At 43.0% G+C, this 14,558-nt stretch overlaps 1 protein-coding gene across 8 annotated transcripts in view; it reads left to right on the top strand.

Moving 5' to 3' along the window:
* LOC116940164 (glutamate receptor ionotropic, delta-2-like) overlaps positions 1-14,558 on the top strand; it is a 219,091-nt gene that overhangs the window by 188,996 nt on the left and 15,537 nt on the right. For all 8 annotated transcript variants that reach the window (XR_012941244.1, XM_032949509.2, XM_032949512.2 and 5 more), the window contains one exon: positions 2,136-2,331. Coding sequence is in view for 7 of the 8 variants with exons in the window: in XM_032949509.2 (XP_032805400.1) it covers positions 2,136-2,331 (196 nt within the window). In the remaining variant the exon portion in view is untranslated. The remainder of the gene's footprint in view (positions 1-2,135; positions 2,332-14,558) is intronic.

Here is a 14,558-nt window from a genome sequence, read left to right as displayed (position 1 = left end):
AAAGATGTTGTTGGACTGTCAATGTAATCATCAGCTGAGTAGTTTTATTTAAATTTATTCAAGTTATGAAACTGTTCAGTTATTTTTAAAGAGAATGTAAGACAGTATATAGTTTAACATGCGTGCTTTTATTACCCATTTTTACTTAGTTATTTTCTTTGTTCAAATATTGGGCAGAGTTGGGTTTTTTTTTGCCATGTTGTTCTATATTCGAATGTTGAGTTTTTGTTGTTTTCTTTTTGCTGTATTTGTTCCATATGACTGGCTAATGCAGGCTCTTGGCAGTCATATTCATCCTAAATACTTGACACTTCAGGGACGCTGTTGCGGTGTGTAATGGTCAGTACACTGGATTTGATCTTCCGTGGTGGCAGTTAAAAGAGAGGGGGGAGTTTATTCAATGGCCACGCCTCTGTCCACCCAACGGGATAAATAATCGCACCACAGTGAGTCGATTTGGCAGGTCTCGTGTGATGGAGTAAAGTGTGAGTACTCTCACCTCTTTCAAGATGTCTGACCAGCACCCACAATACTCTCTTGAGGCGCTCTCTCGGGCTGCCTCGACTTGAGACCCTTCCTCCAGCAGTGGTGTGAGGTAAGCAATTTTGCAGGGCTCCTGAATTTTTACTTCACACTTTAGCTACAATACACATTTGACAATGTGTCATTATTATTATTTTTTTTGGTTAACGAGTGCAAGAGTGATGTCAGCCGTCAGTGGCAGTTGAACAGAGCAGCGGTTAAACGCATTAAACTCAGACTTCATAACGCCGCAGCGTGCTCTCCGCGCGAGTCGACACGCTCCCGCTTGTGCTGCACGCATCAGGCATCGGTGTAGCTGCCACACTTCCACCGGCTCAAACACGGGCACGGGTAGGGACTTGGCAAAGGTGGGCAACGCCGACTGACTCATTCGGCGAGGCATCTTTGCCTCGCTTGGGGTAACCTTTCCCTCTGGACGTGTCCATCTGTCACCATGCGGGCTAAGGTACTGAAAGGCTGTTCTCAAACGCAGACATCTGGACTCCTCTATTGCCTCCTCATGGCGGGCCACACCGCGATGCTGATTACGGTAAAATTGTTTACGTCCCATATGGCACATGCTTCTTGATGTGCATTAATGGGTCGCAAGCGCCGAAGCACATGCCCTCGCACATAAGGAGGTCTTGCGCACGCGTTAAATGTATATTTATTTTAAACAATACCTTCGTGCAACACATTGTGCATAGCCGCAAGATCATTTGCTGGCTAGAACATGTTTCCACTTGTAACATAAATGTTCACAGGATGGGAACTTGCAGCAGTGTATGGAATATCATAACTATGGTTACCTCTCCACGGGGTGCCTTGACTGCAGTAGCTTGTATAGATATAGTGATGTCTCTGGGTTTTTTTTTATATATTCGAGTCTACACACTGTTTAGCAAAAAGCAGGATATGCTATAAAAAAAATCCAGTGGATTGCCAGACAGTATGGGAAATCAGCAGACACTTGTAAATGGCTTTACAAAAAAAAGCAAAGACCAAAACCAAATGTGCAAGCTGGCAGGGTTTTAAAGAGGGAAAATTAAAGGTAAGGTAAAGCTTCAGCCCTGCAATTGCTTGCTCACGCCACTGCTGGCAGAAGGTGCCACCAGCTAGAGGGAACCCTAGAGAGACCCTTCTAGAGGGTACTTTGGCCTTCTCTTCCACGCTAGTCAGACATTTTAGAAAGCGTGGGAGCACCCACAGGTTAGCGCACACCGCACGCGGCCTGACCACCGACTGTGGCGTACCAATTTATACTGCAGGGTGGAGGAGGCAGGGTGGGGGGGGGGTAATTAAAAAACTTGCACTTTTGTTTAAACTTCCCATTGTTTCAACTTCCCAATGTTTCAACCGCCACGCCCGGGAGCTCGATCCCGCGATATTTTGGGATTGCAAGTCCTCACACCCTACGGCAGCGAGACCTTTTTTTTTGTTGTTGCAAGAAAAATAACCTGCTGAAAATAAACCAGAAACAAACATTTTTTTTGACATCCGTTGTTGCATTCCTCTGACACTCGCGCGGATTATACACGAATCTCATTCGCTCCCTGTGCTGCGTTCTCTCCACATGCGCGAACACGCACACACACGCACGCGCACACACACAGGTCCATGCAGGACCTGGTGAGGCAGTCCGATCTGCAGTACGGCACAGTGCTGGATTCTGCAGTGTTCGAGCACATCAAGATGAAAGGGTTGAACCCACTGGTTCAAGATGGACTGTTCGCGGAGATGTGGAAAGTGATTGGGCGAAACAATGGAACGGAGAACTGCGTGCGTGACCCCTGGGATGGCATTCGCAGGGTGAGTGCTCGCGTGTGGATGCCTTGCTGCGGAGCGCGCTGAATTCCTCGAAATAGCTCTACCCCCCCTTTTCTAGTGTTCCGTCTTGAAGGCGGACAAATTTGCGAAATCGTAAACATTCATCGTTTGATGAGTTCATTCATGCAATGATAATTCAACGAAGTGAAGAGAAAGTTGAACATACATACACAACGTTGTCATCATCATCACAATCATCGCCATCTGTCCCTTTTCTAAAACTCATCAGTGACGATGGTACAAACGAATTTCCACCATGGTTGTCTTCAGCTAATCCGGTAAACCGCATTCATTCAATTCCTATTCTTTTAGATTTATTGCCGCTACATCTATCCAACCCCCCCCCCCCCACCAGCCCCCTCTAGTTTCCACCCTTACCCCTGTCTCCTCCCACGTGTGCATCCCATCACGGACAAGTGCAGGATCATGTCTGGGCTCATTCCCATGACGTGCCAGAGCCACAGTAGTCCACTGCCCTTCATTTTGTTTAAAATATTCTCAAACGAACACTGAAGTACTGTCGGATTGTAAACCACGTAACTTCACAAACCGATGTGCTAATCAAAGTTATATTAAGTAAGGAAATCCAAATTAAAATAAGAAATAGGGTTGATTATAGCTGACATGCCTAGTTTTGTAATACAAATTACAGAGAAAAACACATTGGGCAATAGAAGAATATGGATTGGAGCGCTGTCTTTCCGACAGTTCTGTCTCTTCACCTGAGGACAGCTACTTGTGTTGTGGCCGAAACGTCGTGAGAATTTTATTTTATTATGTTTTATTTTTATTATTTTATTATTTCCCTTCTACGTGACTTTACCTGAAAGAACCAAGAAGAATATGGATGCTCGTTTGCATTCTGCATAATTCCCTGTTCTGGAGGCTTGTAGTTATACTAACTCAAACATTTAGCAGATATGTGTTAAAAGGGTTAAGAGTAGATATTTTTTCACTCTTTTTTATTATAAAAGTGAATTTCTCATACCTGCAACTCTGCAGATATGTGTACATAGTTTTTTTAAAATATTCAGGTGTATCGGTGTCAGTCATACTGTTTTCAACTCATGTTCATGAGCAGAAATGCAATTGCATGACGAAAGTATGATTGGTCCATGAGGTCCTTGAGGGTGACTTTCACTAACATTTCCAGGAGTGGCACGCACTCCTACTAGAGGTAAACTTCCATTTCAGCTTGTACGGAGGAATGATCAGTAGTGAGGCTCTCTTTGTAATGCACAAAAGACTTGAGTCACCAGATTATTTTATAAGCAGGCTTATTCAAATGTTAACTACACTAGTTTACCACTGTGGAAATTTAACATTTAATTCCACGTAAGCAGGATTGGAGCGGACAGTGCATCGGTGGTTTGCACACTGGCGCAATGAACCTGGCGACCCCGTTTCGATTCCGTGCCACGGCTAACATTGGTGGCGAATGATATCCACCTTCACCGGGTCGTGCTGACAGCGTGATGAAGGGGGGAGGCCTTCTCACTCACAGCGTGAGTGAGAAGGCCTTCATCCAGCAATGAAATTGACAAGGGCTGTAAATTATTAGCATTATTGTTCATGATAAAGGTTTTTGGGTTCGATCGCGTTAAGTATAAATGTGTCGTAACTTTCCACCACCCGACACAGTCAGTAAGGGTTTGTCACGTAAACAAAACGTGCCAATTAGTTTACTACTTCAGCCCACCGATGTGTTGGAGAGTAAATCTACAACATTTACAATTTGAGTACGATGATTCGCTGGTCGTGACATCCAGCATCATCGGGCGATTTCTGGCAAATCGCCCAATGATATTTTATGTAATTACCAGCGAAACGTCGTACTCAAAAATTGTAAATGTTGTGGATTCACTCTTCAACACACCGCTGGGCTAAAGTAGTGAACTATTTTGTATTTTGTCAACGTGACACTTTTTTACTGATTGGCCGTGTCGGGTGGTGGAGGGTTACAACACATATAAATAACTAACGCGATCTAACCCAAAAACGTTTATTAGAAATGAATATTGGTCGCGAAAGCCTACGTGTTAAACGAGCATGATCATATTAGACATACATAAGTCATGATAACCTATTTTACGTAATATTAGTCCTTTTTGCGTTTGTGTGTGTTTGTAAGTTGTATTATGTGTAAAATGTGACATTTCTTTGAACATTGAGTAATGCACCATATCTATCCCTGAATATGTTATGCTGGTACGTGAGATTGTATGTTAACGTATTTCTCATACACACAACTTGACACGTGAAATTTATCAAGTTCACACTCCCCCCCCCCAGCCATTACCCATTGGTGCCCACACGTAAAAAAGTTGTGCCGTTCAAAACAAATCGGAAACACTTAAAACTTCGGTGCCATCAAACACGATGTCGACATGAAGCATTTTCAGCATCACACGCCTCTCTTGACTCGCCTGCGCTCTCTCGAGTGCTGCAGCATGCTTGGGTCAGCACATGGCATGCCATCTGAAAGCCATTATAAGATGTCCCTCCCCCCATGGTCAGAGAGAACGTAAACTCCGCAATGAGGGTTCTCCATCACCGGTGCAATGCTGTTATGAAAAACGGCAAGGTCTCGAAAAAAATGTCACGCCATGAATCTTGAATGGCCGAGATGTGCGAGCCTCTGCCGGGACATCACACCACGTTTTGTCTGTGCGATCGGCGATTCGTTTGCCACGCTCAATGAGGGCTTCGCAACATCTTGACGTGGGGGGGGTAATCTCCCTTGCAGGTATCTCAATTGGGACACAGGGTGAAAGGGGGTTCTTGCCATGCTTTTAAATGGTCAGCAACCTTGAATTAGCGATCCATTTGTCGCCGGTCAGATTTGATCTCCCAGAGCGCAAGTTGAAACAATGGGGCGAGTTTCTTGAGTTCATTCGGCCTCCCCACCACCCACTCTCTCCCAGCACTGTAAATCAATCAATATATCTTAATTGGAAGTGCCAATATCGCCCTCAATATAGTATGTGCATCGGTTCGCATTGCAACAGAACGGGAACGGTACGGGGGTGGGTGGGTGGGGGCACAGAGAAACAGGAATGAAAGAAGTAACCCGTCACGACCTCAGCGGCTAACACCGACTGAGCAAGGTAAAGGTTCACCTCCAGCAGGCATGCGTGTGTCACTCCTGGAAATGCCAGTCGATATCACCCTCAAGGACCTCGCAGACCAATCATGCACTCGTCATGCACTTCTGCTCATTAACATGAGTTGAAAACATTATCAATCACACAGACTCCTGAATATGGTTGCGCAGCAGCGTGAATGGGTGCAACCACAGTTAGTCAACCGGCAGGTCGCGTGTCGTCTGTACTCCCACCGCCTCCAAGATACCCCGCGCAGCGCAGGCGAGTAGGGCAGAATACCCTCTCGAGGGGCTCTCTCGTGGGAGGCCCTTCCACCAACATTGGGATGACCCGAGCACTTGCAGGGCTGCACCGATGCCTCTTTACAGGGTGCGTGTTGGTTTGTTTACTCGATTCTCCCGTGCCATGGGGAATTCGCAGGCTGCAGTGGCTGCGCGGAAACGATCAAAGTTCTAGATTTGAAGCGTTCGTGACTGCAAGGATCCATACTCTTTGGTTCTATTCGGTAAAGTCACGTAGGTAAAAAAAATAATAACTATACAGTTCCACTTTGATCCAATAACGATCAAAGTGGCGCAGCTTTGTTGCGGCGCGTCATCACGTGCCCGCAGCCTGGAGATAAGAGGCCCCATGAAGTGATCTTGTAAACTCGACACCATCACACGCAGATACACTTTTGTATCACGTGCCTTTGCTCTGCGCTATGCATATCACAATAATCTACGTCATGGTGATGAGAAGTCATTATCATCTACATTATATTTATGAAAATAAGTTAAAATAAATAAAATATATAATAGTAATTCTAAGAAATATATATTTTTTACACGTAATACATATATAATCCGTTATCAAACAAACATAAGACGCGTTTTTCATTAACGAGAACCTTACCACAGTTGTTGGAACTGTATAGTTATTGTATGTGCACATCAAAACAGTAAGATACAACAATAGCAAGGATAATCGAAAGGCTACTATCGGATTAGCATTAAATGAGAATAATAGTTTAGCAAAAATTATTTTGATTAGAGGGTGATACTTCACGGTAGAGGAACGCTCTCCCATTGCCCAGGGTGCAGTGGTTTCCTAAAACGTGGGATTAAGATGCATTTCAAGTAGTACTGCACATACTGCTTGAGAAATATCAGATAACAAATACAATTATATACCCTTTACAGTCCAATGAAATCACGTTTAATTAATTTAGCGTTTGCAATGGTTTAATGGCAGTCTTTAATTAACTGGAACCATAAAGGATTGTTATGTGCATTAAATTTACAGAACAGTAAATATTGTCAAAATTCGTTCACATATCTTACACAGCTTGCAACAGTTGTGTTCCACTTTGGAGTGTATGAACGTTGGTGTCTTTGGAGAGCGGTGGGGTCAGTGGTTAGCACACTCCGTTACGGACCTCACAACTGGGGTTCCATTATTGATCATGCCTTGCATCAATGGGTGGTGATATCTGGACCAGTCATGGGTCTCTCCTAGTTCGATGCAGCCATAAAATGTGTATCTATTTGGGTTGCCACCTCTCCTGGCAATCTCTGAATGTCCTCAGTTTCAAGGCGCTGCCATTATATACAAGTAACAGTTTTGGTCCATTGCATGATAAGTGGTTCTCCCCTCTTCTGGTCTCGTGATATATCCTCTTCCCCTGATATGGCCTTTGCATTTTTGCATCTCAGATGTACGAGACAAAGGCAACTTATGGCGGTTTCTGGCCCACACCAATGTTCTCTTATGCCTTGCAGGCCTTAACACATGCTTTCTAACAGGCGATGCCTCTACAGTCTTCAAGGCCACCATATGAGCTCGTTGTGTGACTGTGTGCACACGCGCGTGTTCTCTACCTGCACTTTGGGGTAGTGCTGCACTCATCAGCAGCGTGAGTCTCATTGCTGCCCTTAAACAGCACCCGTCGCAATCCGTATCTAGCTCTGGCCCAGATCTTTCCGTTAGGTTAACTCGCCCTAAACTTTATAGGATGCGGTTAGTATGACCGCCAGCAATGGGGAAAGGCCATGAGTTTTGCCATGGTGCTTTTGGAAAGCCATATTGTCGCACTGCGGTGGCTTTAATAGGCGTCTCTAAATAGCACTTTTCCTGAAAAGGCCATAAAGCTAAATGGGCATCCACGTCCTACATATATACACACCTAAGTATGTTTACGGTTGGTGGCAGTGTTTATTGTTTACAGCTGGAGTGAGATGTTGGAATTTACTTTGTATATGAGTATTAATGTAAGTGCTTGAATTGCTCACTGTAGTGGGATATTTTGATTTTTGTATAATAAGTTATCGCAAACATTTGTTTACGTCATTAATTATGTGTTCCATTAAGGTGGCAATGAAGGCAGATTGACAATGCTGCCCCCTATAGAAAGTGCTGTCTCTTTGTAGAGCACCGTGTTCCATGCTGCAATGCGTTACGGATTTTGTTCCTTGTTTAAATGCAATATAGCTGTGCCTAAAGACATTGCACATCGAAGGAAGGGGATGAGATTCCGAATAAAAATTGAGGAAATAATAAACAATCCTCGGGTCTTTAATTCTTAATGCAGCAGCTAGATGCATATTATCTAGGCCAGTTTTCTAACCCTCATTTTTTTAGCTGTTCTTCGCATTCCAGTAACCTAGGTTCAAGGGCACTTGGCCATTAAATTTATCATAACTTGGGGGATTGACGAAACAAATGTACTGAACCATTACTAAAGCTGATAGAGGGAATTGACAGGTAAGATATAAAAGCACATACTAATAACGAGAGCAGACCAATGCATTCACATTTTAAATATATCTCGATTGCTTGAGTTTATATTGTCCTACATTTAGAAGCAGCATTTTGATGGTTATATACAATAAAATTTAGGTGACGGTTGCCAGCATGATGCCTTCATTTTATATCTCATTGTAGAATGTATTTGACGTAAATGTCTTTGGTACAATTGAAATATAATTAAAAGAAGCAGTTTATGATATGGCACAGACATACAGAGCCATTACCAGCCTCCACTTACACATCAATGTGTGATGTGCAATGGTTATTCAATGTATCTGGCCACTAAAATTGGCTTCCATTATTCATGGAAAATACATACACACTTGTGAGTTAACAAGGCCACAAAATTGGTGATAAATTTCAACACATGGCATTAAATTATAAATTTCAATCTGAGCTGCAAACGGAATTGTTGACTTGATCATTTTATCTGTTCTTTTTACAGTTCTTTTCATCATATACAAATTAGTATTTTGTCAGATGTCCGATGTGATATTGGGTTGCACTGTGCGTTGTTCAGAATGACGTCCAACATTTTGCTCCATGTGCTGGGGGCTTCTTCAGAGCTCAAATTACGTCTGAAACGTCGGGCATCGTGCCGGACAACACGCAGTGCAAGGCAAGACGCGTATCGGAAGGCTGTATAGCGCCAACTGTAAAAAAAACCTAAGCTGTGGTTTCTATTTTATTACATTAAAATAAAGTTTAAAAAAATTGGTAAATGAGAAATGTGGCGCAGAAATCCTCCCCATTGGCTGGTAAGTGCCAATGCAATATTTCTCGATAGTCATACAAATAATGTTGATTATGTCCCCTTTGTTGCATGTGAAATCACATAGGGGTAATGGGCAAAGGCTATGAATGGTATTGCAATTCAGGTGGCTGAGATTTTGGAATATAGTAGTTCTACCAGCAGCAAATATACACCGATAACACATTTTTTCGGCACATTTGTATATTGCTCTTGCGTCATGTCGTTAATTTCTTGAGCAACATTCCACGCAGCTCTTTTCCTTTTTGTAATAATTTTTATCCGAGCCTACCTTCAATAACTGCCCCTAAAACACACACTCTACGCCTTGATGTCCTCAATTCAAAACAGAGACGTTAGCAGAGAAAATGCAACAGAAGCTGAAAAGTGCATAAAGAAGCGTGGAGATGTGTTGGGATTTCACCGTGAGAAGGGAAGAGGAACGTGTGGATGGAGATAGCACAAACAATTTAGGGATATCGTTTTTGACAATTAAGAAATGTTCGAGGTCTTGTGCAGAACACGTCGCGATGAGGGATGATGGCCAGTGCTCGAGACTGATGATGGAGTTTGCCCTCATAGGAGGGAACACACCCAAGAGGACGTCCACCTTAGAGGTGGAGCGATACAATCGCCTTGTGTGCAGGAGCTGGATGGATCGCTGCATCGCGATACTGTGAGGGATGACAACGGCTCGCGAACAGATCATGCCTGTTCCTGATCATTGTTGCCACTGTGCAAATGTTTAATGTGAACGGTCCCGGGTAGCCATGCACGTTTGCCACTATTTTGCTTTATCGGAACCTCTTGTACGACAGGAAAACCTTGCCGAACGCGAGGGTTACGTTGCTGGAAAATGCTGCGTTGGGAAAAACCACGTTCAACAAATATTGGACCTCATAGGAAAAATATGGTTTTGTTCCTGGATCCCAAATTATCACCCCTTCATTTAACTTACAATTCTCCACGATTTCCCCCATTATTACACGTCAAAATACACATGGTGAATAAAATACAATTGGGACGTGAATTTGTTTTAAAAGTGAAAGTTAAAATGTGTTTTTTTTACGTACGATGAACGTTGACGATGAAGGTGGAGATGATGTGGGTGGGGGTGTTGCAAGGGGGCTCGTAAACGCGCGGAGTGAGACTGCGTGAGAGTGTTGGGGAGGGAAGATAGCGACGAGAAATTCATCCGCAGCATCTACTGTATGCTACTATGCAAGGGGACCACTCCACTACTTTTCGCTGCGGAGGTGAGAATATTAGCAGCGGCAAAACGCGTTTCGTCGAAACATCACCCCTGTGTTCATGACCTTGGTAAGTAACCCGTGTGTAGCCGAAATAGGCGCGTTCGATAATGCAGCATTGGGCAAGTTATGACTATTATTTTTATGGGCATAATTCAAAATGGCCTCAACATATTCGAAGCGTGACAGTTGGTATGAGCCGGGCATATTTAGCACGAGAATAATTCTTAGGAAAAAAAAACCCATGTGGATCTGATTAAATTATGCAAGACAAGTGACGTGTGAGAAATCAGCCCAGGACACTCAGAGTAACGGACCTTGCTCATCTGTGGCAAAAACTTTAAATAATGTCCGTCTCAGTAAAAAAAAAGGCACCTCCGGTGAGGATGTCACGAGGAAAAAAATTAGCTGGTGTTGGTTTGTTGACTCCTGGATACAGGAGACACTGCGGCATTTTGCTTCAGTCACAAAAAGGAAATGCGTGCTCAGAGAAGTGTGTGTTGACCTATGTCAATTGTGGAAAACGTCCACAAAATAGCTCCCACCTTTTGTCGGAGAGCATTTGGCACTCATAGGTTATCTTCCACGCACTTGAATAGCTGAGTAGCATCGGTTTTTTTTAAATGCCTTGTGGAAAAAGAAAAAAAAACGACTCGAATCCATGAACATTCATGAAGGGATTACGAACCCCCAGGCCTCAAGAAGTGAAGGGATAAGTGCTGGGAGCAATAACTTGTTTCTTGACCTTGTGCAGAAAGGCAATGAGCAGCCAGCGCCAGCCCTAGATCAGCATTTACAGCGGCTTATTATCCGTACTCCGTCACGTGCCAAGTAACACAAATAGTGAACAGACTGAAAGCTCTCGGGTGAGATGACAGTGTTTATGGCAAAAGCCTCGTTTAGGCTCACCGAAGAGATGAGACATTTGATGCGCTTTGAATATCTGATCCGATCATGTACTATCATAACTGCCTGATGTGTATTTACGAGAAAGCTTTATGTATTTAATGTTTAGAAATCTGGATGGCAATGTGTTCCTAAACCCCGAACACATGTCCTTGATATATCCACGGTGAATCCTTTCATGCTTTGAAAGTAGTACGAACTTTTAGCAGGCAGCAGCGTCATGTGGTGTGACTTGCTGGTTCAAACGATCCTTCTTTTTCCACAAGCCTCTCTGTCGCAAGCGTAGGAATTAAGAAGAATACAAAATCCATACACGGAGTCTGATTAAATTGTGCTTTACCTGCAGCGGTTTAAGCAGCTGCAGGGTATACCACTGTCACATGCTGATTTTTACATTTTATGCCACCGTGCACATTGGTATTTATTCAGGCCAAAATAATTTCCATAGATATAAAATTATTCATCTTACATCATCATATTTGTCTTAGAAAATGCTCTACAGGCAGGTCATGCATTAGTATTGTTATTAGAGGCATGCTGCCATGGTATAATTGTTAGCACACTGGAGTTCCAATCCAGAGGTCACTGGTTCAATTGAATCACCGGGCATGCAATTGAAAGGATGAACACGTTTCCTAAATCCCTCTGACTGTCCACCCAGAAATATAAGTGGGTACACCACAGTTAGCCAATCAGCAAGTGCAATTTCGTGGAGTAGAGCGTGGCGGCTACTCCAACCTCTTCCAAAAACATCGTGCCAGCATGAAAAAGTAGGCCAATTACCTATTGGATGGACTCTACAGAGCCAACAGTGGCTTGAGCAAGCACTTACAACGTCGCCCCTTTATCTAATTATCGGCTGTCCTCATGTGGTTACCAACGATACTAGCACTGATGTCTTTCCAATTGTGCATTTTCCCCCGGTGAAAAATGCCTGCAGCAGTAGACCACGGTGGCTTTGCAAAGTCAGGCTGCTGCTGCTGCTGCTGCGGACACCTGCATTGCAGATATAGAACTCGTGCAGATCCCCGCCTTCGGGGCGTTATGCATACATCTGGTACAATTTGAATCGCCGTCTTTTTCGAGAAAATTACATTCACTGTATGCATGTGTGTATGTGTATGTTGAACTTCTTTCACGCCGTACATAGCCAACCGTGCTAACTGGAGGTGCGTGATCAGCTTGTCGGAGTATTTTTCTCTTGCACCTGCCTTGATAACATTCTGAGAGTCATGCATTTTGCTTGGACTGCCCACAAGCGCAGGACAACTACTTTACGTGAATGTATTTTTTCTCCTCCTACGCTAAATGGTGCATAAAAGCTTCGCTAATATAAATTACATTAGCACTAAATTGTGGTTATATTCCTTGATGTAGTCTGAAGAAATCGGCCAGAATGGTGCATCATCCCTTTCATAATTAACAACAAAGTAGTGCGTTTGTTCGGTATACGATGTTGGATTTTGAGACCTGTTTTTTGCTCTGAAATATTACCCTGTCATATATGATCAAACAACTCTGAAGCCACTTCATCATTTTCAACCCCAACAGATGTTTTATTGTGCCTGACATTTGCGATGCAATTTTTTTTTTACGAGTACACACTACGCTTTGTTGGAACAATTTGGGAAAGTTTTAAGGTTAAAAAGTGTATATATATTTTTTTTACGAGCCACTATTGCACCTGCGGTTTGAATAGGCATGCAATAAAACGCCTAAAATGTATTTGCTTAATGCAATATATTAGACGCATGTATAGAAAGCAGACATTTCACAAATTAATTTGGAAAATGCATTCAATTCTATACCGTACACTATTCAATATAAACGGGCATTTCAGCATATTGTCCACGTTCTTATTTCTATTCCTTTGTATTAATGTCACATTTATGTACAGTGGTACCTCGGAGATCGAACTTAATTCGTTCCAAGACCGTGTTCGAACACCGAATCAATTTTCCCCATAAGAATGAATGGAAATGGCATTAATTGGTTCCCCGTCCAAGGATGCTCCTATTATGGGCGGGGAGTCCCCCTCCATAAACACGTTGGGTAACTGCCCTTCTGGGGTTCTTTCTTCTCTTTGACTTTTTTCGAGCACTAACTGTGATTCACTTGAGGGCCTTTTTACTAAAAATTAATCAAGAGAGGATTGTTTCTGCCTCCGTTTTAAGATGTGTCTGAAATTACTCAATGCTATATCATTATAAAAATCGCCTGCTCTGCTGGCTACTGCCTTATCTGGATGATATTTTTTTCTGCAAAATTGTGTAACTCAGCCCATTTTGCCACCTTTGAAAAAGGTCTTTCGTGTAGAGTTTTTTTTAAAGTTGGAAATTACCTGTTGGTCCATGGGCTGGATGAGAGGAGTCGTATTGGGGGGGCAGCAATTTTACAGTGATAAAGGGCGAGAGCTACGCGTAAACTGGGTCATTTTCCAGTTGTTCGACCTCCGAATTTTTGTTCGATGTCCAGGGCAAAAAATGGTCGAAAATTTTGTTCGATCACCGAATTGTTCGAGTTCTGGGGCGTTCGATCTCCGAGGTACCACTGTATTTGCCTTTGTGTCGGTGCTTATTGTTGTTGTTGTTGCTATTACTGTATTTTTATCGTTATAAATTGTTTTGGTACTACAAGTTTTCCAGGACATTGAAGATATATGTTGAAGGGAAACAACTGAAAAACTCAATATGCATGCATGTGGAGGCATACCCAGGGTGAAAATGATGAGATAAAGAGTTCGAGTGCATTTTGAAAACTGAACTTGATTATCAAAAGCAACATGCAAGGGTGGCTAAAGAGGATCGCTTTTAATCGATTTGTACTACCTGCTATAAGATATCAATCAGAAACAGGGACATTGACACATACAGTGGGACAAGATGCTACGCAATGGAAGAAACGGAGAGATGCACGCTCGATAGGACACGGAGACAATATGCACTATCCTGCTGTAAGATATCAATCAGAAACAGGGACATTGACACATACAGTGGGACAAGATGCTACGCAATGGAAGAAACGGAGAGATGCACGCTCGATAGGACACGGAGACCAAAGGAAGAACACGGAGACCAGAGAACATACCGCAGTTGCCTTTTGAAAAAGGCTTGGGCAGGTATTCACCTACCAGTGGATAGATCATGGCTGATGGTGATGGCATTGAGAATGTATTGGTCGCAATTTTAAAAATTCAATATAAGTTACGAATGTATTTCTGAAGAAGTCAATGTGTTCATATTTCCATACCGCTCAAATGAAAGGTACAATATCTCCACTGCTTAAATTTAATTAAAACAATCCATTTTGTTTGAGATGGGCTTCGTGATGGAGGTGAATGAGGGTAAGATTTGACAATGAGAGAGTGAAGAGAAATGTACGGAAAAAATACGACACCTAAGTTTTTGTGGA

This window comes from Petromyzon marinus, chromosome 8 (genome assembly GCF_048934315.1).
Source record: "Petromyzon marinus isolate PM22_M1 ecotype Great Lakes invasive population chromosome 8, UKy_Petmar_22M1.pri1.0, whole genome shotgun sequence".
Lineage (NCBI taxonomy): Eukaryota > Metazoa > Chordata > Hyperoartia > Petromyzontiformes > Petromyzontidae > Petromyzon > Petromyzon marinus.
This window is presented reverse-complemented; position numbering and strand designations above follow the sequence as displayed.